The 25,763-nt window shown below is 44.5% G+C and overlaps 1 protein-coding gene across 1 annotated transcript; it reads left to right on the top strand.

Moving 5' to 3' along the window:
* Positions 1-14: 14 nt before the first annotated feature.
* On the top strand, positions 15-25,558 carry LOC135214765 (importin-11-like; the record flags this gene model as incomplete). The annotated part of the gene is given in 5 exon segments (XM_064249122.1): positions 15-149; positions 379-498; positions 1,395-1,646; positions 1,867-3,093; positions 25,391-25,558. Coding segments are annotated over 5 exon segments (1,902 nt in total), but the record flags the coding sequence as incomplete, so codon positions are not given.
* Positions 25,559-25,763: the final 205 nt, after the last annotated feature.

Raw genomic sequence — 25,763 nt, forward strand, 5'->3', positions numbered from 1 at the left:
GAAAATTGTAAAAAATGAGTGGTGGAAAAGAACTTGTATTGGAAACCCTAAGGTTAGCAACCAGTCAGGATGCAGAGGTATTGAGACCAGCTGAGGAACGCCTTCAGGAGTGGGAAACTGAACCAGGGTTTTACTCCACTCTTGTTGAGGTACTTGATAAATTCTACTATATGTGTTCAAGTATTAGTTGTAAGGTAATAATTAGAATATGATCTTTAGTTTTAACTTTCTGGTATTTAATAAATACTAATGAGGTATTTTAGCATTCAGTGCTGTTACCAAATTGGAATTAAAAATATTTTTATAACAGAAATGTTTTAATTATATGCCCAAAAAGAAGCAAGTGGTTAATAATAGCAAATTAAATTTTTTCCCCAGATATTTTCAGAACACTCCATAGAAGTCAATGTTCGTTGGTTGGGTGTGCTCTACTTCAAGAATGGGGTAGACAGATACTGGCGAAAGACTGCACCTAAGGCCATAAGTGAAGAAGAAAAGGTGATTTGTTACACACATCAGGGTTTTGTTTGTAAAACTCTCTCTCTCTCTCTCTCTCTCTCTCTCTCTCTCTCTCTCTCTCTCTCTCTCTCTCTCTCTCTCTCTCTCTCTCTCTCCTTTCATTTACAAAAAATCTTGTTTGTTAACCATGGAGTCTAAATGGTTGCAGTAAACTAAATTCTCTCTCTCTCTCTCTCTCTCTCTCTCTCTCTCTCTCTCTCTCTCTCTCTCTCTCTTGACATTTCTGCCCATTACTTCCATTAATAACTGTGTCTTTGTATTTGTCTTGGTTTTTTTTTTTTTTTTTTTTTTTTGTTTTTTTTTTTTTTTTTTTTTTTTTTTTTTTTGGGGGGTTTTTTACTCCTCCTACTCCATTTTCCCCTTTCATTTACGAAAAATCCTGTTGGTTAACCAGGGAGTCTAAATGGTTGCAATAAACTAATTTATGACAACCCTTTGAAGATGGGAAACCTTCACCTGAGTTAAGCAGTCTCCTGAAAAATTAGATTTCTCTTTCTGCTTAGATTCTTATATTATTGAGCAACATAATACCAAAAATTATCTTGTCAGATGAGATGATGATAATGCTCCATAAAAGACTTTCAAGATAGTACCAATCATTTGTTTATCAAGATAGTACCAATCATTTGTTTAGCACTTTTGATTTTGTATGGTTGAAGGATTTCTTGAACTGAAACACACCTTTCAATGCCATACAATGTCACAGAAAATTCATGCTGTATGCAGCACTAGGGTAAATTGTATATTAAGTAAGAATGTAGTTATGCAGCTTTGTCATTATCAATGGAATTTTCAATTCCTGGTCAGATTAATGCTGACTTTTAACTTAACTAACAATAGTAAATTGTAATTTGTTCTTTCGTTGTTTGTTACAGGCTCGGATTCGATGTGGATTACTTCATAATCTTAGGGAACCAGTGCCACAGGTAGCCACTCAGTTAGCTGTTCTTATAGCAAAGATTGCTAGAGTAGATTGCCCAAGGGAATGGCCAGATCTACTTCCAGCTTTATTTGAAGCTGTGAAAAGTGATGACCAGCTTGTTCAGCATAGAACACTTCTTAACTTACACCATGTTATTAAGCAGCTTGCATCAAAGAGGCTGGCTGCTGACAGACGAACATTTCAAGTAAGGGTTAATGTTTTCAAGTGCATGCAAAGAATTGTTAAAGATTGGAATTTCATTACAGTTATTCTTTTGTTATAATTCATAAATAGGAATGTCGAATTATTTCATTTAATTGTTCCACCAACCAGAACACCAATTGTACCTTTATATGTTAGTCACTTTATTAATAGCTTTAAGATCTTGAGGAGAGGTAGTTTTACATTGTTGACATGTTTTCCAGGAATTAACAAGTCAGATGTTTACATTCCTCCTTGAACTATGGCGATCACAGACAGAAGCCTTTTTAGCAGCTGTGGGACAAAATATGGAAGTTATGGTGCCATGTCTTGAGCGTTCACACCTTGCTCTCAAGATCTTGCGCAAACTTCTTATTCACGGTTTCAAGAAGCCTCATGAGAGTCAGGATGCTATTACTCTACTGGAGTCTGTATTTGACCGCATCAAGATTCTTTTAACTTTTAGAAAGCAGCATGAAAGCAATGATCACGTAAAGACAATATCTGAAAAATATGTTGTGCTTTTAACCAAAGTTCTTCTGGACATGTTGGAAAATTTTCCATTTTCATATTTGCAGTTCATAAAACCCAGTCTTGAATTAACAACATATTATGTTTTCACCCCGGCTGGTGATGGACTACTTTTCGAAAGGTTTACAGTGCAGTGTTTGAATTTGATTAAAGCTATCCTCCTGTGTCCAGAATATAAGCCATGTAAGGTTGTGGAAGATACCAAAGACCCTCAGACTTTGGAAGCCTTCAGGATAAAGTCTGAGTTCTTTGACAATTCTGTGTTGGCAGGAATGTGTCATAAGCTCATTTCCCACTATTTCCTTCTCACACAAAGTGACTTGGAAGTCTGGGATTCGGATCCTGAAGGATTCTGTATGGATGTGGAAGGAGGGGAGTCATGGAAATACAGTCTCAGACCCTGTACAGAAACACTGTTTGTCTCCCTCTTCCACGAATACAGGAATGCTTTAACACCAGTGTTGATGGAGATGGTAAGGTCATCCCACAGCCCAGTTGATCCAAGGGACTATCATGGAATACTCCAAAAAGATGCAGTGTACAATGCAGTTGGCTTAGCAGCCTTTGAACTTTTTGATGATATTGACTTTGATCAGTGGTTCACATCTTCCCTGATAAATGAGCTGAAAGTGAAGGACTCAAATTATCGCATCATTCGACGGCGTGTTATATGGTTGATTGGTCAGTGGACAAGCGTGAAATTTTCTCCAGAGCATCGTCCAACTTTATATGAAGCTTGCATTCACTTGCTGTCTACTGAAGAGGACTTTGTTGTGAGACTTAGTGCTGCCATGACTCTCATGCATTCAGTAGATGATTTTGAGTTTGACCCACAGCAGTTTATGCCTTACCTACCTACTATATTTGGCTTACTTTTCAATCTGCTGAAAGAAGCTCATGAATGTGATACGAAAATGCAGGTAATTCGTTGCTTTTTGTTGATGTTTTAGTTGATTTATTCAGATCAAGGTAAGTGGTACATATCAGATGTTCGTAGAATAAGTTCCTTTTCTCTCTCTCTCTCTCTCTCTCTCTCTCTCTCTCTCTCATCTCCTCTCTCTCTCTTCATCTCTCTCTTCTCTCTCTAAGTTAAACTTTAACATTTCCACAGTAGTATTTTATTTACAGTTGTAGTTTGTATTACCCTATCTATAGTAAATTTGTGTACACTTTTTACTTCATTACACTTATATTAATTTTCTATAGCATCTGTGATGTTTTACAGGTATATTGTATTTTTAGTTTGATATTTTTATTATCAGCAACTCTCAGAAAATGTTGCATCAATGTTTAATGTATTTAAAGTTAGAGTGAACCTTTTTCTCGAGACATTAAATTTTTTTTTGTTCTTTTAAAAGGCCTTTGTCAGTATTCACATTCCCTAGTTCTGTACTTGAATGAATTGTGCATCTTTGTTGTAGAATTTGGAAAGTATATAGTAGCAGCACCCCCCCCCCTTTTTTTTTTTTTTTTTTTTTTTTGGGTTCCTCTCTCTCTCTCTCTCTCTCTCTCTCTCTCTCTCTCTCTCATCTCTCTCTCTCTCTCTCTCTCCAGCAATCTAGGTTCTTAGTAGCAAGACCCCATGTAGAATAATTTATTTGGAAATTTGATGGTGTTGATAAATGATATTCCAAAGAATAAGTGGTGGCACTTTCTTAGCTCTGAAGTACTCATCATGCTGAATTATTTAGTTGAATGTATTTTTTCATCATGAATCCATCTGTCTTTTAAAGACTTTTTTTTCTGCAGTGCTAATGCCCCTGGGTATATATTTCTATTTTTTGTAGACCTAAATTGAATAGGCAAAATTAACTGTTCATGTATGTGGCCCCATGATCCATTAGTATATAGTGACTATCCATTTTGTTTCATGTAAGTGCTGTCTGTCAACGTAGCTACAAGAATCTCTCTAGCTCTGCTGTAACAATTTAGAAAAGACTAATTCATTTCCATTCATTCCATTATAACTTTTCTAATTTTCCTTTTGTTCATGAAACTTACCTGTCAGATATATATATAGCTGTATTTTCTGAAGTCCGACAGAATTTTAAAAACTTCCGACACACGCAGTGGTCGGCCAGGTGGTTAGTACCCATTCTCGCCGCTGGGAGGCGGGTATCAGGAACCATTCCCATTTTCTATTCATAATTTTTCTGTCGCCGGTGCTGAAAACACCTGTTTTCAGTACCTCCGTCTTAGGATTTTGGAAACTTCATTGCCGCTAAGTATCCTAATTGTCTTTTGATTTATTTACTTGGATTTGTGGCTAGGCATACGCTATCTTAAATTGATTTGAATTTGATTCATTTTTGCTTAAAATATCTGAATCTAGTTAGGCTAGTTTCAGACGGGGTTGTCTGCAAAGATAGGGTGTGGCTACCGAAAGCTTCGGTAGATCCGCACTTGGTATGTACGAGGGGTATGGGTCTTGCTTCTTTGTTGAGATTTGTCATGTAAGGAGTGTGAGACTTTGTCTATTCCGTAAGGAAGACGTATGATTCGTATGTACACAATTAATCAGTAAACATGTCTAATTCCGTAAGGAAGACGTATGATTCGTATGTACGCAATTAATCAGTAACAAAAGTCAGGGTAGTGAACCTGCTAACCTTCCTGTAGACTTTATTTTGCCTAACCCTGTAGTATGGCCTACGGGCTATGAATATGTACTTACGAGAGGTGCTCGCTCTTCTTCATTGCTGTGAAGTGCTACTTCTGTAATTGTTACTCCTAACCCTGCAGTATTGCCTTCGGGCCCTAAGCAGTGTCTGTAGAGGAATTGCCCTTTCTCTTATACTCTTTCGATTCGTAACTTAGAATCGAAAGTGCTTGCTTTAGAGAGTAAAAGTGAAGTGCAGAAGTGCAGTGATACCCCTTGTGTAGTGGAGGGTGCGTCAGATCGGCCTCGTTTCGCCTCAAGGCCGGGACCTCTGCTTGACTCCCAGGACCCGGGGAGGGAGCATGTCAAAAGCCTAAGGAGGGTTACAAGGAACCCCCACCGATCTGGCGTGCCTTCGGCAGTTTCTGATGAAAATCCCCAGACTGCAAAGTGCGTGCGCGTGCACGAATCCTGAAAGTTTGCTTCTCGTCCTCCGAAGCGGTCCTCTCCGTGCAGGGGTTGGAGCTTTCGGAAGGACTCGCGCCCTCTAAATAGAAGCTTTATAGAAGAGGACGCTTCACGTCCTCTCTCTCTCTCGTTATGCGTTTCAGTGAGAAGTAAGAAGGCGAACGTTGCCTGAACTCGTGTCCGTCTTTCCACCGAGAAATACGTAAAAGAAGTCATAGTAGCAGGAAGCTTTTGAGAGCGGACGCCTGGGACGCTCGGATGGACTCCAGGCGCGCGCGGGTGCACGCCAAGCGCGCTCCGTGCGCGCCAGTGGACGCCGAGCGCGCTCCAGTGGACGCCGAGCGTGCACCAGCGCACGCCAGGTGTGTCGCCTGGCTGAACGTTTCTGTTGAACTCTTCAAGCTCTTGTTTCAGATTTGGGCCTAAAGAATTTTTACCTCTACCTTCGGTGATACCTTCTACCTCACCTGCAAAGAATGTGAAGTAGGCAGTGCTTCGGAGGAAGCTTAAAGTGAACAGACAACTTCTTCTTCGAAACCCAGCAAGACATCGGGTTTTCGTGAATTCAAGAGGTCTCTGTCAATTAATATTGCTTTTCGCATAGGTGGATGGAGTTAAGGAAGATCTCGTTTGCTCTACCGCAACCTTTGCCATTCTGCCAATAAATTTAAGTTGCCACTACCGCAGGTCAAGACTTTTGCGATAAGGCAGTTACGGGTTATGTAAGGCTCGATGTCCTGCACGTCAGGACTCTCGGCAACGTTCAGTAGGATTCTTGCAAAGGCACTCATCAAAAGGACGCTCTTCAGGAAAGCGCAAGACAGGACTTCCTTTGCCATACTGCCAATAATTTTAAGCTTTAGCAGGCATTAGTTGTGATACGGGAGAGGAAGCTGGTTGGAGAGTTTCTTCCTCTTCCCAGGATAATTTTGCAAGCTTTTTAGCCCATCTGAAAGGGTTTTTCAGATGATAGAGTTTGTTAGTTTCTAGTCGGGACTACGCTGCCGAATTGAACATCGTCGTCCTACTTGCCGTAAGCCCAGTCTCTTAACAGGATTCTTGCCCCTTCCTCGTTTGAGACGGGGAATCTTGGTTTTTTTTTTAAAAATTTGTAGGAAAAACAAATGCCTCGACTCCCTGGATTACGTTTTGTCAATTCAGTGACTTTCCCCCATTGACAATATACTTTCGTTTTGTCAAGTAAGTGGGTATCCCCTCTTTGACAAAATATCTTTGTCCCGTAAATGGGTTAGTTCTCATGAACAAACATCTCTTGAACTTGATATTCCGGAAGCGAATAAGCTTTTATTGACAAGATTCGGAAGAGCTCTCATTCGTCATTCGCAGACTCGTACAAGAAATAGACTTGTAGACTACGTCAATGAACGCTTATGTCCAATAACATAAGAAGCTTGAGCTGACTGCTTCGACTGCTTCGATTCTCTTAAGTTTTGTTCATGAAACTTGCCTGTCAGATATGTATGTAGCTGTATTTCCGAATTCAGCTATATATATGTCTGCCAGGTAAGTAGGAACAAACTTTATTGTGATATAATTTCATTTTTTGCCTTGCGTTATTTTACTTCTGGTTGGTTCAAGTCATATACGCTTGCTGTAGTTACCTCTTCGGATGGCAACCGAGAGGTCTGTTGTCTATTTTAAGGACATTTAATCGTTACTCCCTGCAGCCTAACAGGAGTTTCCGATTTATCTTTTACCGTTGTATGGTAGTGTTCTGACGACACAAACGCATCTATATATTTAGCGTTTTCTGTTTCGCTTAAATATACAGCTTGAGAGTCTTTCTGCTAAAAAAATAACGGACCTATTTCTTCGTAGAATAGGGTAGCTGGCACCCAGACATAAAGTTAAGAGACGACGTTCGTAAGCTGCTTGCTGCTGCTGTCACGCTGTCTGTCCTCCAGTCCAACCGAGCCAGTATTCAGTAACGATCGTGCGCTGTCATGCGCGGTAGTTAGGTTACGCTCTCTCTCCTGCGGGATTGACTGACTAACCGTATCTCTGTGCTGACGGTTACGTCTCTCCTGCGGGATTGACTGACTAACTGTATCTCTGTCCTACATTCACGGACTTTAGCCTAAGATTGAGGGGATTTCTTACGTAATTGAATAATAAACGTTGCATTCGTTTTGCCTTACTATGTTCAACAGAGTTATCTCTTAATCCTTTCGGTGCTCGTTACCGCACGGTATGGAACTACGAGTCTACCGCAACATTGCACTTTTATTTGCTCTCCTGCTTAGGCAAAGCGCAGCCTTATTTAGGGAAGTAAGCATACTCGGGGAGGGAATGGATGAGCTTGCTGGGACTATTTCCTTCCTGAAGAAGTTTGTTTCCCCGAATAGACTGCAATTCAGACCACAGTTTTTTCCTACCGGGAAACTGAAATATTATTCAAGATCTAGCAATGATTCTGAACATCTCTCAGTGCGTCTATCACCTGAGGTGATAGAAAGGTGCCGGACATCTGGATAGGGTTTCAGATGTCCTGGATCTTAATCTGAAAGAAGTAAAAGCGATTCGGTAGTCCCTCCAGTCCTCGAAACGAGTTTTTTGGGAACCCAGTGGTCCAGATCAAACTCTGATATTCCACAGCTCTCTCATATCTTAAGAAGTATCTTCTCTCGGTCCTTGTTCGAGTTTACGAGAAAGAGCCTATTATAACAACAGGCGTAAAATGTAACGATCCTCTACAGGTTCGTTACAGGATTGCAAAAGTCCGTACGAATCGTCTCGATCGACGGCAGCAACTATTCACTTCCGAGTGGAATCTTTCTTTAGAAGTAAGTTGAGAGTTGTGTAGACTTTAGGGACGCCCTTTCATTCTTCTCTTCGATATGTTGAGGACGAAGAGGCGGCTTCTTCTCTGCTCCCTTATTCTCGATCCGGGATCGGTACCATTAAACGCCATCCTATGATATTGAACGGGATGGATGTTTAGTCTCTTTTTCCCCTTTTTCAATCGCTTAGGAAATGTAATAAGAGGATTTATGACGTCACAGGGAGCGAACCAAAATGAACGCTGATCGCCCCATGTTGGCCTTCAGAATCCTGGATTCACAGAGGTCACATACTTCCTAGTTCACTTTCCAAGGACCTTTTCCGAGAGAGTCGGTCTACTCTAACTCGAAAGGTACCTATAACCTCTCCGCTCTGAGTCTGACTACGTTCAGACTATCGAGAGGTTGACAGGAATAAGATTACCGTCTTCCTTTTCCGTCTGAAGAATGGGATAAGCTGGCAGTCACAACTATTAAAGAATATGCAAATATGTTGTTGACGGCCTTTGGGCTCAGAGATTTGCGTCTGTCAAACAACAAAGCCTTTCACGATCTTTGAGTTCTGTGGAATCTCGAAACTTGCTCACCATCTACTTTTTGTCTCACCTGTTTTCTCGGAGTCAGACACTCGTGCGAGATCAGGCGACATATAGTAGCCCTGAGTTTCTTGTTGACGAAGTCAGTTGCGTTTATACACCCCCGATGATCGTGTAACATGAGACCAGGTTGGACTGTCAGGCATTCTTCCTTCGGGACTGAATCGCCTTTTTGCTCCTCGCTCCTTTCTCCTGGCACCAGAAGCTCGAGTCAGGAGTTGATTCGCTGACGAAGTTGGGTTGCGTTGATACACCCCCAAGGTTTGCTTAGATTGAATCGCCCAGGCAGTCCAGACACTCATTCTTCAGCGAAGAATAGTGCCTTATGGTCTTCAGGGTACAGCCTTGCTGTCCTTGATTCGTCTGACTGGTCAACTGGTCGTTCACCTGACTTTAGTACAGACGGACTGACTGTGCATGTCCAGATCGAAGCTTTCAATATGGAACTTAGACGTAGTCTGAAGTTCTTGATGTTAAGCATTCGAACCTCTCCTACCTGTTAACTTTTTGCATGTGATCAGGAAGGCCTTCTTCTAACCACCCTAGATACGACAAAGAGGGTTAGTGAAATTTTAAGCCATCGTCACAAGTTTTGGCGTTTAGAGAAGACAAGGCGGTGTGCTCTCTAAGCCTTCCGTTGTGGCCTAAGAATGGAAACCCGTTTTGTCCTTGGGCCAGGAGCTTGGAAGCAAGGATGGCACAAGTTAGTGGGCAGGAGCCAGAGAGAGTCCTGTGCCCTGTCGGGTCTCTCAAGTTTTATCTACATAAAACTCAAGAAAGTCGAAGTCATTCGGGCAATCTGCAGTGTTCCGAAAAAGACCAGACTTGCCCATATCGAAGAACACCCTGGCTTTAGTGTTAAGGAGTTCTTTCAAAAAATGCTCCTTCATTGTGTTTGCACAAAGATTTGAAATCTTTTTATCTAAATGCTCACGAGGTGAGGGCGCGGCCTCGGAAGCATTTCAACAGAGCATGGCACTCAGTAACATCCTGAGTACCATGTTTTAGCGAAGCAACTCTGTGTTCACTTCACACTCCCTGCGAGATGTGAAGATGGAATATGAGATCTGCTGCTCGCTAGGGCCATACGTGTCTGCAGACACAATCTTGGGGGCAAGAAGTACCACTCATCCTATCCTGTAGAAAATGGTTAGGAAGAGCTCTTAATTTAGTTGATGAGTCGCCGACAACGGCGACTTCTTAACTATTAAGCCTTAGTTAAACACCTTGAACTTTGGCTAGGTTGGTCAGGTGGTGATATATATATATATATATATAGATATATATATAATATATAATAGAATAATTATATAATATATATTTATATATATTTATTTATTTTACTTCTTAGCCCTCATGGTATGGTCAATATGGTCTAGTCACGTCGTGGTCTCGCCCCTGTGACAGATCATCTGGAGTGCACCAGCTATATAGGTCTCTACCTCGCTGGCAACTCTAGTAGCAACAAGCAGGACTTACGTGGCAGTAACCACGAAGCCAGCTATGCTAACAGGTGGAACAAGATGTAAATCATCTGCATGCATTTGTTTTCCTAAAAATCCTTCTATTCTGTCCCTTCCCACCTCCAAAGGTGGGATTCAGCTATATATATATCTGACAGGTAAGTTTCATGAACAAATGATATTGTTATGATACAATAAAGTTTGTTCATACTTACCTGGCAGATATATATAATCAAGTACCCACCCACCTCCCCTCAGGGGACAGTGGAAATAAAAATTATGAATAGAAAATGGGAATGGTTCCTGATACCCGCCTCCCAGCGGCGGGAATGGGTACTAACCACCTGGCGCCGACCACTGCGTTGTGTCGGAAGTTTTTAAAATTCTGTCGGACTTCAGAAAATACAGCTAGATATATTCTGCCAGGTAAGTATGAACAAATTTTATTGTATCATAACAATATCATTTTTCACCTTCATGTACAGTGGACTCCCATATTCATGGGGGATGCATACCAGAACCCCCAGGGAATAGCTAGAATCTGTGAATACTTAGAACCCCCGTAAAAACGCTTAAAACTGACCTGCTCCCACCTCTCATATGCGCAGGAGTTGCCAGATCTCACAGATTCCTTGTTATGCAATCTTTAATTGTTTTAACTGGGGCAGCTGGCACGCTAAAGATGATCCTATTTTTAAGACCTCAAGTTTGTTAGCTATGAAAAATACAAATTGATTAAAAATTTTTGTCATATTTTGTTGTTCAAACCTAAGAAAAACCAAAACATGCTTATACCTGTTTTTTTTAATAGTTTTGTCAAAAAAATGCATTTAATCCTGAAGTTGATATGAAAATACAGTAATTTGCGGATATTTCTCATAGAAAAATATTGCGAATACGGGAATTTTCCACGAATAACAAGTAGATATGGTCCATAGAGAAATCTGCGAATGCGGAGAATGCAAAAGGGGGTGTCCACTGTAATATCTCTTTTTCTATGTTTCCCTCAAAAATGGTAAAATTATCATTCCTTACAGTTTGGCTCTTGTCATCATCATGGAAGTATCCTTCCCTGTAATATTTGCGTTAAAGAGTTGATTTTTGTATTGTTTTCTTGTTTAGTTGCATAAATCGATACTTTTCATTATTTTTCTGATTTGAATATTTTACTATGGCTTACCACCTAAAGAGTTGGATGATAGTCAGCTCCTAGTGATAACTTTGTTGGTTTGCCTCATGTGGAAAATACTGGTGTTGAAATTGTTTTAGTTTGCTTATATTTGTTTATTACAAACTCATTAATCATAAATTGCCTCACTTCTATGCAGTGAGTTTCCATTTGCACAGAATTGTTACAAAGAAGAATGTAGAAGGTCTATTGCTCACACCCTGACTGCCCATATGAAACTTACTATATTGTAATTTGTTTTTGTATAAGTGTTTAGACATTTACTGCATTTCCTCCAAGGGTTAAGCCTGTAAAGTGATTTTTGCCTTCCATTTCCATTGATTTCATTTTCATTTTTATGGTTAATAGGTTTTTATGAAAGAAATATTTTATAACAAGCTATATTTGCACTTAATACCACCAGTCATGTACAAAGTGGCCTTCAGCCCTTCAGTCTCACTGTGTCACATTCTAATCTCCAGAAAACAGTGAGGATACTTGTACTTTACAGCTGATTAATGAAAGGCTCTTTATTATTTATTGATGTGTGTGAATAAAAATGTTTTATGTAATGAACACTTAATTTTGTACATGAACTTCCCTGACAGATATATACTTAGCTATAGTCTCCGACGTTCCCGACAGAATTTCAAATCTCGCGGCACACGCGACAGGTAGGTCAGGTGGTCTACCTTACCCGCCGCTGGGTGGCGGATGTACGAACCACTCCCGTAAGCTTGTCAGATTTTTTTCTGTCGCGGGAACGATAACAACTGTTGTCGGTTCCTCTCGATAGTTTTTCGATTCTCGCTTGCCTGGAGTTAATTTGGACTTCTTTTGGTGACGTATTCGCTTTGTTTGGCTTGGCATACGCTGATTGTGGACCGGTTTGATTTTGAGTTTGATTTTCTTTAACGATGTCTGTCTAGAATCGGTAGTTAAAACTTCGGTTTTGTTTAGGGTTTGCGTGAATGAAGGATGTAAGGTGAGGTTGCCGAAAGCTTCGGTAGACCCCCACACGGTTTGCAGGAAATGCAGGGGGAATGAATGTGCTTTTGCTAACCCTTGTAATGAATGTAAGGGATTGAATGAAGAAGAATATAAGGCTCTCTCTTCTTATGTTAGGAAGTTGGAACGTGATAGAGTGCGTAAGGCTTCCTCTAGAAGTTCTAGCAGATCTAGAATGAGTGAGTTGGATGTGGATCCTAATAGTACTAACGTAGAATTAGAACCTTCTTCCCAAGTGGCAGCCCCGGCTCCCCGCACCGAAGCCGAAGATTCGCCTTCGGAGGCGGCAGGCAGCTTGAAAGCCAAGAATCGTTCTATGGATCAGAAGATTCGTCAGTTGGAAGGTAAGGAGAGTGTTAGTGATCAGTGCAGTCTCCCCAGTGTTGTGGAGGGTGCGTCTGACCGGCTCCTTAGTGCCTCTAGGCCTAGACCTCTTCCAGACTCCCAGTTCCAGTGGAGTAGGAAAGTCGAAAGCCGCAGGAGGGCTAGGGAGAGCCCCCACCGGTCAGGCGTCCCCTCGGCAGATCCTGAAGTACGCTCCCAGGCTGCCTCGGATCGCTACAAGAAGGAGCTCCTACGCCAATGCTTCTCCTCTTCGTCGTCTCCCTCTCCGAAGAGAGGTTGGAACTCCCCGGATGCGTCGCGCCCGTTGAAGAGGGCTTGGAAGGCTCCCATGCCAGTCCTTTGGCTTCTAGTCCGGAGGTTTTCCCGGAAGAATCGTCGGTGGAGGCGAAGAAACCCAAGAAATCCGTGATCGTTCTTCTTCTCAGCGCTCCGCGCTCGGCGCCTGCTTCCGAGGAAGAACAAGAAGATTCTCCTACGAGAGTACTCGCGGGACTTCAAGCTCAGATCACGGCGCTAGCAGACTCTCTAGCAGTTACATCACGTAGGAAGAAGGACGTTTCTCTTCCGATCAAGAGATCTAGGCGCCGCTCTTCAGAGGATCGTTCTCCTTCATATGGGGAGGTTTCGTATGAAGGTGGGGGCTCGCGTGAGCGCCCTCGCTCGAGTGAGCGCCCTCGCTCGCGTGAGCGCCCTCGCTCGCCTGGCTCTCTTTCGATTTCAAGACGCCAAACATCGGTAGGACGCTCTATGGAGAAAGAAGTTTTTTCTCCAGATGGATTCCCGCTTCCGGTAAGCGCACTGCACCTGCTCATCACGCGATTTCTTCAACTCCCTCGCGTGAAACTTCTCCTCAGCAGCCTCAAGATTCTAGAAGGCGCCCTTATACAAGTAGGCGTTCTTCTTCCAGATGTCACTCTCCTCGAGTGTCGGATCGTGACTTCTCTCCTGACAGGCATCTAGAGTCTGGTAGGAGTCGTGTGCATGATAGACGGCCTACTGTTAGCCGCTCCCCGCAAGGTCAGGCGCCAAGAGCCTACTGGCACATAGATCTCCTAGTAGGCGCTCGCCTCTTTTAAGGCGTCATACTCCTGATTATTCTCCTAGGGGCAGACAACAAGAGTCTTTCAAGCGCCCTTCTCCGTGTAGGCGCTCTCCCGCTTCTAGGCGCACTTCTCCTGACCGTTTGTCTCTTGGTAGGCACCAGGAATCCCGGAAGCGCCCTTCTCCAAGTAGAGCGCTCGTTAGTTTTGAAGCGCCCTTCTCCTGAATGTTACCCTCTTGTTAGACGTCAAGAGTCTCGCAAGCAGCCTTCTCCTAGTAGGCGCATTTCGCCTTCCAGTCGGACTTCCGTTGATCGTAACGCAACTGGACAGGTATGGAGAGCCGCCCGCAAGCGCTCTGCTCTCGATAGGCGCTCTTCTCTGGCAGCCCGCTCGCCTCAGGATAGGCGCATAGAGTATAGTAGGCGCTCGCCTCCTCGTAAGCGCCCTGTGGATGTTTCCGAGGATTCTCGGAGTAGGAGCCCTACCTCTCCTTCGGCTGAGATTCCGTATACCTCGAAGAGGGAGTCTCATCGTAGACTTCCCAGATCTTCTCATCGTTCTCCAGTGGATGTGAACTCTTCTAAGAGAGGGCGTTCCCCCTCCACCTCTCGCTCAACTCCTGCTAGGATCCCTTCGTCACATAAGGATCTTCCGCCGCCGCTCGCCTCAGAAGACGTCCTAGAAGGTTCGGATGAGGAACCGAACACTTCTGCTGCTGTCTCTCTTACAAGAAGCTTACAGAGCTACTTTTTACAAGTTTTTTGGGGATTCCCTTACGCCTACGGTCTCCCCCTTCTCCTCACTCACTTTTTTCAACGGCGAAGACAGCGAAGAGTTCTTCTTGTGTGAGGATGAAGCCAACTCTTTCTATGAAGAAGGCACTGAGGAGTTTTGGTTCCTGGATGGCTTCCAAAGAAGAAGCGGGGAAAACGATGTTCGCTTTTTCCTCCTTCGAAGTTATCTTAGGACGCGCTGGTTTCTGGTACGAAACAGGAGAGCCCTTAGGATTGGGTCTACCGTCTTCGGCTGATTCGGATTTTTCGGCACTGGTAGATTCGACAAGGAGAACTGCCCTTAACTCTGCTAAGACGACTTGGGCAATGAATGAATTGGATCATTTGCTCAAAGGTATGTTTAGAGTGCTAGAAGTATTTAACTTCCTTGATTGGTCGTTGGGAGTCCTAGCCAAGAAAATTGAAGTGCCAGAGTCAATTTCGCCAGAAGATCTTATGTGTGTTTTGTCTTGTATGGACAAGTCGGTAAGAGACGGAGCGAGTGAAATCGCCTCCCTTTATGGGGGGGGCCCGGGTGATCGTGAAGAAGAGGTCGGTTTATTGTTCCTTCTTAACGAAGTCAGGTCGCCCATGCTCAGAGGTCTTCTTTGCTGTTTGCTCCTCTGTCTACTCAGTTGTTCCCGAAACATCGAGTGCAGGGACATTTCGAGGTCACTTTCGGCCAAAGCCACCCAGGACCTTTTGGCACAGTCGGCAAGAAAACCTCGCCCTTCCTTCCCTACTAAGGCTAAGAAGGAAAAGGCAAGTGTTCGAGAACCCTTTCGAGGGGCATCTTCATCAAGAAACTCTACGTTTAGAGGTCGTAGACCTTCAAGAAGGGGTAAGACTTTCGCCAAGTCTGTTAAGGCCCCAAATAAAAACTTGCAAGTCCTCTTCAATCAACGGTGGGCGCCAGACTCTTAGAGTTTGCAGAAGTCTGGGCCAACCCAAAAAGGGGCGGATCCTTGGACCCTTTCTATTTTGAGGAGAGGTTACCTCATCCCTTTCGTCGAAAGACCTCCCTTGACGGCCATCCCAAGGGAACTGACGGCCAGGTACAGAGACCCCATCATGAATCAAGCTCTACATCTAGCAGTAGATCAGATGCTGGAGAAGGGGGCTATCGAACTAGTGACAGACCATCATTCTTCGGGCTTCTACAACCGCCTTTTCCTAGTTCCGAAGTCCTCAGGGGGATGGAGACCGGTGTTGGATGTAAGCGCCCTGAACTTCTCGTAGAAAAAGAAGAAGTTCACGATGGAAACGCCTTCATCAGTGCTGGCAGCACTTCGTCCAGGGGACTGGATGTTTCCTTGGATTTACAGGACGCTTACTTCCACGTAACGATCCATCCTTCCTCGAGGAAGTTTCTCAGATCATGATGGGGGGGAAAATTTTCAGTTCAGGGCTCGGCTGTGTTTCGGCCTCTATCGACGGCCCCTCAAGTGTTCACAAGGGGTATTTTGAGGAATGTGGCTCAATGGCTTCATTTGAAAGGGGTGAGGATATCCATGTACCTCGACGATTGGCTAATAAGGGCCAATTCAGAAGATCGTTGTTTGAAGGACTTACAAGTAACTTTAGAATTGACGAAGGCTTTGGGACTTCTCGTCAATTTCAAGAAGTCATCACTAATTCCCGAGCAAGAGTGTGTGTATCTCGGGATACAGATGAACTCTCTGAGTTTTCGGGCTTTTCCCTCGCAGGAAAGGATAGCCGAGGATTCGAGAGAGTAACAAACCTTCTTAGGGAAAGAAGTATGCACAGTGAGGGAGTGGAGAGTCTGCTGGGGACGCTCTCCTCTCTGGAGCAATTCGTTTCCCTAGGAAGGTTGCACCTGAGACCACTCCAATTCTTTCTTCATCGGAATTGGAGTCGTCGTTCTCAGGATTTGACGTTCTCCCTGTCGTTATCCCAGGACATCAAGAAACATCTCTTATGGTGGACAGATCCCAACCTCTTTGCGAAGGGACTGTCTCTTCAATCACAGACCCCCAACCTGGTGTTGTTCTCCGACGCGTCGGACATGGGGTGGGGTGCAACTCTGGGAAGGAACCAGCGGAAGTGGTCAGGTACCTGGGTGGGGGACCAGGTAGCCTGGCACATCAACAGAAAGGAGTTGATGGCTGTGTGGTTGGCTCTGAAGGCTTTCGAGCCCAAAGTCAGAAGATCGGTAGTGCAGCTCAACGCAGACAACACTACAGCTCTGGCATACATCAGGAAACAGGGGGGGACGCATTCCTTCTCCCTGTACGAGACAGCAAGAGACCTTCTTCTGTGGGCAGAAGAAAGAGGAATCAAGCTTCTCACCAGGTTCGTGCAGGGAGAAAGGAATGTAAGAGCAGATCTCCTCAGCAGGAAAGATCAGGTCCTTCCCACAGAGTGGACCTTCATCTGGATGTATGCCAGAGCCTGTGGAAGTTATGGGGCAGGCCACACATAGACCTCTTTGCCACGTCAAAGAAACAAGAGGCTGGATCCTTACTGCTCTCCGATATCAGATCCAGAGGCAGTAGCAATAGATGCTCTTCTTCTAGACTGGAACGGACTCGACGTCTACGCGTTTTCCCCCTTCAAGATCCTGGGGCTAACCATCAAGAAGTTCGTAGAGTCCGATTCAACGAGAATGACCTTAATCGCTCCCTTTTGGCCAGCCCAAGAATGGTTCACAGAGGTACTGGAATGGTTGGTGGACCTTCCAAGATCGCTCCCGCTAAGGAGCGATCTACTCAGACAACCCCACATTCGACAGGTACCACAAAAATCTCCTCGCTCTCAGTCTGACTGGTTTCAGACTGTCCAAAGTTTGGTCGAGCGAAAGCTTTTCAGCAACAGCTGCTAAAGCAATCGCAAGAGCGAGGGAGACCTTCCACCTTGCGTGTATACCAGTCAAAGTGGGATGTCTTCAGACGTTGGTGCAAGAGGAAGAACATTTCCTCTTCCAGTACCTCTGTGACCCAAATTGCGGATTTCCTTATTTTCCTCAAAGAAGAATGTCATCTGGTTGTGTCAACTATTAAGGGATACCGCAGTATGTTGGCGGCGGTATTTCGGCATAGAGGCTTAAATATATCCGATGATAAGGACCTGCATGATCTTATTAGATCATTTGAAACCATTAAGCGTCCTCATGTAGTACCGAACTGGAATCTAGACGTAGTCCTACAATTCCTTGGATCGTCTAGATTCGAACCTCCTGGCTTAGCCTCTTTCAAGGATTTGACGAAGAAGGCTATCTTCCTTTTGGCCCTAGCTACAGCTAAGAGAGTGAGTGAGCTCCAAGCTATTGAGGGCAATGTAGGGTTTAAGGAAGATTCTATGGTGTGTTCATTTCTTCCAAGTTTCCTGGCAAAGAATGAAAACCATCACGCCCTTGGCCCAGGAGCTTTGAAGTTCGTAGTTTATCTTTCTAGTAGGGGAAGAGCCTGAAAGAACTCTTTGCCCTATGAGAATTATGAAGTATTTCCTTAAGAGAAGGAACAACTTAAGGCTAATCAAGATGTGCTTTGGTGCTCCGTAAAGGACCCCACTCGGCCATGTCGAAGAATGCTCTTTCCTTTTTTCTGAGAAGCCTTATTACAGAGGCACATGTTGCCTGTAAGGAAGATCATTTTAGACTACTGAAAGTGAAAAGCTCACGAGGTGAGAGCCATCGCAACTTCGCTTGCATTCAGAAAAAATATGTCTGTGCGGAACTTGATGGAGGCGACTTTTTGGAGATGCCAATCGGTTTTCGCAAACCACTACCTACGTGATGTAAAAATCACATATGATAAATGCTTCGCCTTGGGTCCTTTCGTATCGGCGGATTCGGTGCTGGGGCAGGGAGCTGAAACTTATCCTGTGTAAATTTTTATATGTTACTTTATATTTTCATACAATCAACTTACCTGTCAGATATATACATAGCTAAGACTCCGTCGTCCCCGACAGAAATTCAAATTTCGCGCCACTCGCTACAGGTAGGTCAGGTGATCTACCGGCCTGCCCTGGGTGGCAGGACTAGGAACCATCCCCGTTTTCTACCATATTTTCTCTGTCGCCGGTGGTATCACATTGTTGTTATTACCTCCTGACTTGGATTCATTTTTTCAACACTTTGATCAGCGTTTTTTCGACTTTGGTGACGTATTTGGATCGTGTTTTTGGTTCGCTACTGTGGACTGTTTTGGATACTCTTTTGGATTTTTCTCAGTATGTCTGATTCTAATGTGAGTGTGAGAATGTGTGTGAATGTAGGCTGCAGGGTGAGGATACCGAAAGCTTCGGTTGATCCTCACACTGTATGCCGTAAATGTGAGGGGGGTGCAGTGTTCTGCTATTAACACTTGTAAGGAATGCGAGAGTTTGAATGCAGAAGAATGGAAGACTTTGACTTCTTATTTGAAGAAGTTAGAGAGGGATAGAGTTAGAAGCTGAAAGGTGTGAATTCAAGGCCTATTGAGCCTTTCAATAATAATTCTAACCCTACTACTGTAGATTCTCCCTATTTCTAAATCTCATTCTAACAGAGTGTCCTTTTCGGATTCGGCATCGGAAATCGCCAATCTGAAAGCGACGATTCGAGACATGAAGTCCAAGATGGCGGACTCGAAAGGTAAGGCTAGTGATAGTGAAAATTTTAGTGAAGTGAGCCCTATCAGTGTTGTGGAGGGGGCGTTTGATCGTCCCTGCGGCGCTCCCAGGCCTAGACCTCTTCCAAGCTCACATGCCCAGAGGAGAAGGAAAGTCGAAAGCCTTAAGGAGGTCGGAGGGAATCCCCAACGGTCAGACGTCCCTTCAGCTAGCTTTGCTTCATGGCAGCCAGCTCAAGGGCGCTATAGAAAAAGCGTCCTTCGCGAGTGTTTCTCGTCCTCTCCCTCTCCCTCACCTAAACGAGGGTGGAAGGAGTCGAACTTATCGAGACCGCTGAAGCGTCATATGAAGCAAGACATTTATTCTAAGCCGGAGCGCTTCTCTGGATGACGCCCCGTCGGCTATTAAGAAGGCGAAGGTGGCGTCAACGTCACCTGAGCCTTACGAGGAAGTACCCCATCATGCTTCTCTCCCCGAGTGATGACGAAAGGCGTCAGGCACTAGACGTAGGAGAAGCGTCAAGGAAGATCATTATGGCGGTGCAGGAACAACTGTCATCTCTTGTGGGAGTTTTAGCGCCCCGTCGGAAGGACGTGACGCTTCCTATTAAGAAGTCTCGTCCTCTCGCACCTGCTCGGAAGTCGTCTTGTAGAAGTGAAGCGTCAAATCAAGAGGAGCTTAGACGTGACGCTCCGTCCAAGATTGTGACGCCGAGTAGGAAGCCCTTAGAAAGCGAAGCGTCTTCCAAACGCGAAGCGTCATCTAAACGTCAACAAGAGACGTCATACATGACGCTCGGAGAGCGGGAAGCGTCATACATGACGTCTTCTAAAGCGCGAGAGAAGCCGCAGGTTGTGACGCCTGCAAGTCGATCAGAACGGGAAAAAGGAAAGACTTTCATTCCCTTAGGCCCCTCTCCGATCAGGAGTTTGTCTCCCCAGAAGAGGAAAGTTCTGAAAGGAGAACAGAAACTCAGGATTATCACGAGTTCGAACGAAACTCGGATGATGACGATCCTGGAAGAGAGGGCTTGTCCAACTATAAGGTGTTGACTACCCTGCTTCTGGAGGAATACGGAGACGAGTTGACTCCGGCTGCTCCTCCTTCTCCGCGCTCGCTCTTTTCGAGTGCGAAGGTGAAGAAGACTTCGTTCTTTTTAATGAAGATGAAGCCCACCATCTCGATGAAGCGGGCTTTACACGCCTTAGACGCCTGGATGAAGTCGAAGAAAGACTTAACCAGGACAGTATTTTGCATGCCTCCAGCAAGGTTAGCTGGGAAAAGAGGCATATGGTACAAGACGGGGGAGGATATGGGTATCGCTCTCCCTTCTACTACAGAGGCAGACTTTTCGACGTTAGTTGACGCTTCAAGGCGTCCTAGTCTTAATTCTGCCCGCATTACTTGGAGTATTTCGGAACTAGATCATCTCCTCAAGGGACTTTTCCATGTATTGGAAGTCTTCAACTTCTTGGATTGGTCCCTTGGGGTGATGTCCAAGAAAGCTCACGATTCGCAGGGAATCGAACCTGAAGCCCTGTTATGCATTTTGTCGTGCATCGACAAAGCAGTACAAGATGGATCTTTGGAAGTCTCTGCATTATTTGGAGCAGGTCTTTTGAAGAAAAGGACAGTGTAGGGCGCCTTCTTAACAAAGGCAGTCTCGCATGCGCAGAGGGCAGCTCTACTATATGCACCTCTTTCGAACTATTTGTTCCCTTCTAAGTTAGTGAAGGACGTGGCTCACTCTTTAACTGAGAAGGCGACGCAGGATCTTCTGACGCAGTCAGCTAGGAAGAAGAAACCTGCTTTAGTATCGGACAAGAAAGGACCTAGCACTTCTACGCAGCCCTTTCGAGGTGGTCCGATCTCCAGACCTCCCGCAAGAAGGAAGGCTCCAGAGAAGAGAGGTAGGTCCGCCTTTCGTCCCTTTAAAAAAGGGAAAATGAAACATTTCTCCTCCAAGCACCAGTAGGTGCCAGGCTCCTGCGACACTCCAAGCCTAGACCTCTTCCAAGCTCACGAACACAGAGGAGAAGGAAAGTCGAAAGCCTTAAGGAGGTTGTGGGGAATCCCCAACAGTCAGACGTTCCTTAAGCTAGCTCTGCTTCGTTGCAGGCGGCTCAAGGGCACTATAGAAAGCGTCCTTCGCGAGTGTTTCTCGTCCTCTCCCTCTCCCTCACCTAAACGAGGGTGGAGGGAATCGAACTTGTCGAAACCGCTGAAGCGCCATATGACGCCTGACAGGGATTCTAGTCCGGAGAGTTTCTCAGATGACTCTCCGTCTTCTAGCAAGAAAGCGAAGGGGCGTCAGCGTCACCTGAAGTGTACGGGGAAGTACCCTTCCTTTTTTCCCCACCGAGTGATGACGAAAGACGTCATGCACTGGACGTGGGAGAAGCGTCAAGAGAATCATTATAGCAGTTCAAGAGCAACTGTCATCTCGAACGCAACGTCGGAAGGACGTGTCGCTTCCAATTAAGAAGTCTCGTCCTCCTCTTACCTGTTCAACGACAAGCGTCATACAGACGGAAACGGCTAAACGTCTTACAGAAGCGTCTAGTGCGAGAGAGAGAACAGGTGCTTACGAGAGTTTCGTAACGCCAGAGAGAAGTAAGACGTCTTTTAGAAGCGAAGCGTCATTGGAAACGGAGCATAGACATGACGCTCCGTCCAATATTATGACGCCAAGGAGGACGCCTTTGGAGAGCTGAGCATCTTCCAAGCGCGAAGCGTCATCGAGACGTCAAAAGCAAAAGACGTCATCCGTGACGCTTGGCAAACGGGAAGCGTCATGTAAGCATGAAGAGTCTTCTAAAATTCTAGAGAAGCCGAAGCTTATGACGCCTTCCAAGAATATTAGAGCGGGAAGAGGAAGGATTATCATTCCCTTAGCCCCTCTCCTGTTAGGAGTTTGTTTCCGCAAGAAGAAGAATGTTCGGAAAGGAGAGCGGAGACGCTTTTAGATCCCGAGTTAGAGGAAAACTCGGATAACGAATATAGTGGAAGAGAAGGTTTGTCTAACTAGAAGGGATTGACTAACCTTCTTCTTGAGGAGTACGGGGACGAGTTGACGCCCAACACCACCCCTCTTGCCTACATTCGGAAACAGGGAGGGACGCACTCCTCGTTCCTTTCGAGCTCACGAGAGACCTATTACTTTTTGGACGTATCACAGTAACATCTCCCTGATGACAAGGTTCTTACAGGGAGAAAGGAATGTGAGGGCGGACAGGCTCAGCAGGAGGAACCAGGTCCTTCATACAGAATGGACCTTACACGAGGAAGTGTGTCTCGATCTCTGGTCTCTGTGGGGAACTCCTCAGGTGGAGTTCTTCGCAACATTTATTTCAAAAAAGGCTCACAGTGTTTTGCTCGGTCGTGGAAGATCCCAGAGCACTTATGGTAGATGCCTTCCTGCTAAATTGGTCTCGAGAGACGTTTATGCTTCTCCCCCATTCAAAATCCGGGGGTTAGTAATGAAAAGTTTGTGGCGTCAAAAGGAGACGAGGATGACGTTAATAGCCACCTTTTGGCCGGCCCAGGAATGGTTCAAGGAGGTGGTAGAGTGAAGCGTAGACTTTCCAAGATCCCTACCCGGAAGGACGGATCTTCTCATACAACCATCAAACCTCTCCGCTCTCGGCTCTGACTGCCTTTCGACTATCGAAAGACTTGTCAGAGCGAGAGGCTTTTCTCGCGAAGTAGCAAGCGCGATCGCGAGAGAACGCAGAACCTCCACTACGAAAGTATAACCAGTCGAAGTGGAAGGTATTTTAGAAGGAGGTGTAGATCCAAGAAGTTGTCCTCCTCCACTACCTCTATAACGGAAATTTGCGGATTTCCTGGCTATTCCTGAGAGGAAATCTCATCTAGCCGTATCCACAATAGAGGGATATAGAAGTATGCTCTCGGCTGTATTCAGGAACAGAGGATTAGATCGGGCAGATAATGAAGATCTCCACGATCTCATAAGGTCTTTTGAGACTTCAAAGTATAAGGAACCAGTACCTCCGAACTGGAACCTAGACGTAGTTCTAAAGTATCTGTCATCGGAAAGATTCGAACCTCCTCATCGGGCATCGTTTAGAGACATTACCCGAAAATGCCTATTCCTATTATCTTTAGCTACGGCAAAGAGAATTAGGGAATTGCATGCTCTGCAGGATGAAGTAGCATTCAAGGAGACACTCAGCGATTTGGTCGTTTCAGACCCTGTTTTAGCGGAAAAACGAGAATCCTACGAATCCCTGGCCTAAGTCATTCGAAGTCAAAGGCATGTCCAAGTCTCGTAGGCAGAGAAACAGAGAGGTCTCTCTGCCCTGTTAGAGCTCTGAAGTTCTACCTTCAGAGAAAGCATCGAATGGGAGGCTCTAGAAGACAAGGTCTTTGGTGCGCGGTAAAAGACCCCACAAGACTGATGTCCAAGAATGCGCTGGCATTCGTTGTAAGAAAACGTCATTACAGACACTCATAAGGCCTGTCCTGACGAACAGTTACAACTGTTGAGAATAGAAGCTCATGAAGTTAGAGCTATAGCGACGTCTCTCTTGTTTCATAAGAATATGTCGTTAAAAAAACATAAATAGATAACGACATTTGGAGATGCAACTCAGTATTTGCATCTCAGTACTTGAAAGACGTGCGTGTGACATATGAGAAGTGTTTTTCTCTAGGTCCTTTCGTATCAGCGGATACGGATTCTGGGTACGGGAGCAGACACCAATCCTTAAATGTTTTATACTTTTCTTCTTTTTGGATATGGTCGAGTCTCTTCTAACAATAGAGGACTTAGGCTAGCACGGGCGGGCGTCTATGTTGTTCAGTAAAATTCTTGTCATATCCAATTAGTTGAGTATAATTTTTGAAAATTATGTATGTGTGCGTAGTGATTTTGAGTTACGATTGTTGTGACGATTCGGGATAACTCTTAACAATCTGTAGTTCTAACGTATGGTTAGGATCAGGTGGTCGGGAGTTGGTTGTGTGGCTCCTTCATAAGGTGTATTGTCATATAAGTGGATCAGCACCCATTGACAAAGTCCTTTTAGGCTCTGCCGAGTAAGTGGGTAAGACCCCATCGGCAGACCCACAAGAACTCTTGGCCATAGATCATATATCTCGCTAAAGTTTCTTGAGGTGATGCCAGACTACTGGGCAAACACCCACGAAGTCTACCACCTATCAGGTAGGAACCAAGGTTTTATTTATACCTACAACATATGTTGTTTACCTGTCTATTCCATATAGAAGCTGTCTCTTACCCTCCACCGAAGGGTGCCAATCAGCTATGTATATATCTGACAGGTAAGTTGATTGTATGAAAATGATATTGTTATGTTACAATAAAGTTTCATACATACTTACCTGGCAGATATATACAATTAAAGGCCCACCCAGCCTCCCGCAGGAGACAGGTGGAAGAGAGAAAATATGATAGAAAACGGGGATGGTTCCTAGTCCTGCCACCCAGGGCAGGCCGGTAGATCACCTGACCTACCTGTAGCGAGTGGCGCGAAATTTGAATTTCTGTCGGGACGACGGAGTCTTAGCTATGTATATATCTGCCAGGTAAGTATGTATGAAACTTTATTGTACATAACAATATCATTGTTGTTTTTGGTTGTCTGAAAGAGGTTGCAGGAGGCACTTTTTGTCGTAATATTAACCCTTTGTATTTTGGTTAGGTGGTCTGGTGGGTTTTGGCTCCTTGCAGAGGTAGTGGTAAGGATCTGTTAGGTAAGCGGACAAGGTCCCTCTAACAGCATCCGACTTGGATTCTACCACAATAGGGGATCACATATCCCAGTGGTAGATCCGAGAGTCTTTCAGCATCAGGTCACGTCCTAGCTGTAGCTCTCCAGGCAATGCAGACTCAGAGATAGTATCTATGAAGTCTTCATCCTGAAAAGGTGAGAACCAAGGTTTTTATATCCTACAACATTAGTTGTTTCCCGTCTTACCTGTATTATTGAGCTGTCTCTTACCACCCTCCACCAAGGGTGCCAATCAGCTAAGTATATATCTGTCAGGGAAGTTCATGTACAAAAATGATATTGTTAAACTACAATAAAGTTTTGTACATACTTACCTGGCAGATATATACGATTAATGGCCCACCCAGCCTCCCCTCAGGAGACAGGTGGAAGAGAAAAAATCTGACAAGCTTACGGGAGTGGTTCGTACATCCGCCACCCAGCGGCGGGTAAGGTAGACCACCTGACCTACCTGTCGCGTGTGCCGCGAGATTTGAAATTCTGTCGGGAACGTCGGAGACTATAGCTAAGTATATATCTGCCAGGTAAGTATGTACAAAACTTTATTGTAGTTTAACAATATCATTTCTTGCTTATTTTAAAAGCAATATTTTTCCCATAGGTGTTGCATGTAATGTCGTTCATGATTGAGGTAGTAGGCGTTGGAATCCAGCCTCATGCTGCTCCTCTTGCCCAGTATTTGCCCGGTCTTTGGAAGGAATCCGTAGATCACAATATGTTGCGTTGTGCTATCCTCACAACATTAGTTCACATGGTAACAGGCCTAATGGTAAGTTTTTACAGTTATTTGATTATTTTAGCTCATTGTTTCTGGTGGTATTCTTTTTTTTTATTTATGTAGACTGAATTCACAGTTTGTACAGGAAAATGTTTTAGGACTTGTATATTGTTATAGGATTAAATTATGTATGACATGTATATTTTGTAAATACCTAACAGATACTTTTATAGGAAATGCATAAAAGTACTCACTA

The sequence above is a fragment of the Macrobrachium nipponense genome, chromosome 46, assembly GCF_015104395.2.
Source record: "Macrobrachium nipponense isolate FS-2020 chromosome 46, ASM1510439v2, whole genome shotgun sequence".
Lineage (NCBI taxonomy): Eukaryota > Metazoa > Arthropoda > Malacostraca > Decapoda > Palaemonidae > Macrobrachium > Macrobrachium nipponense.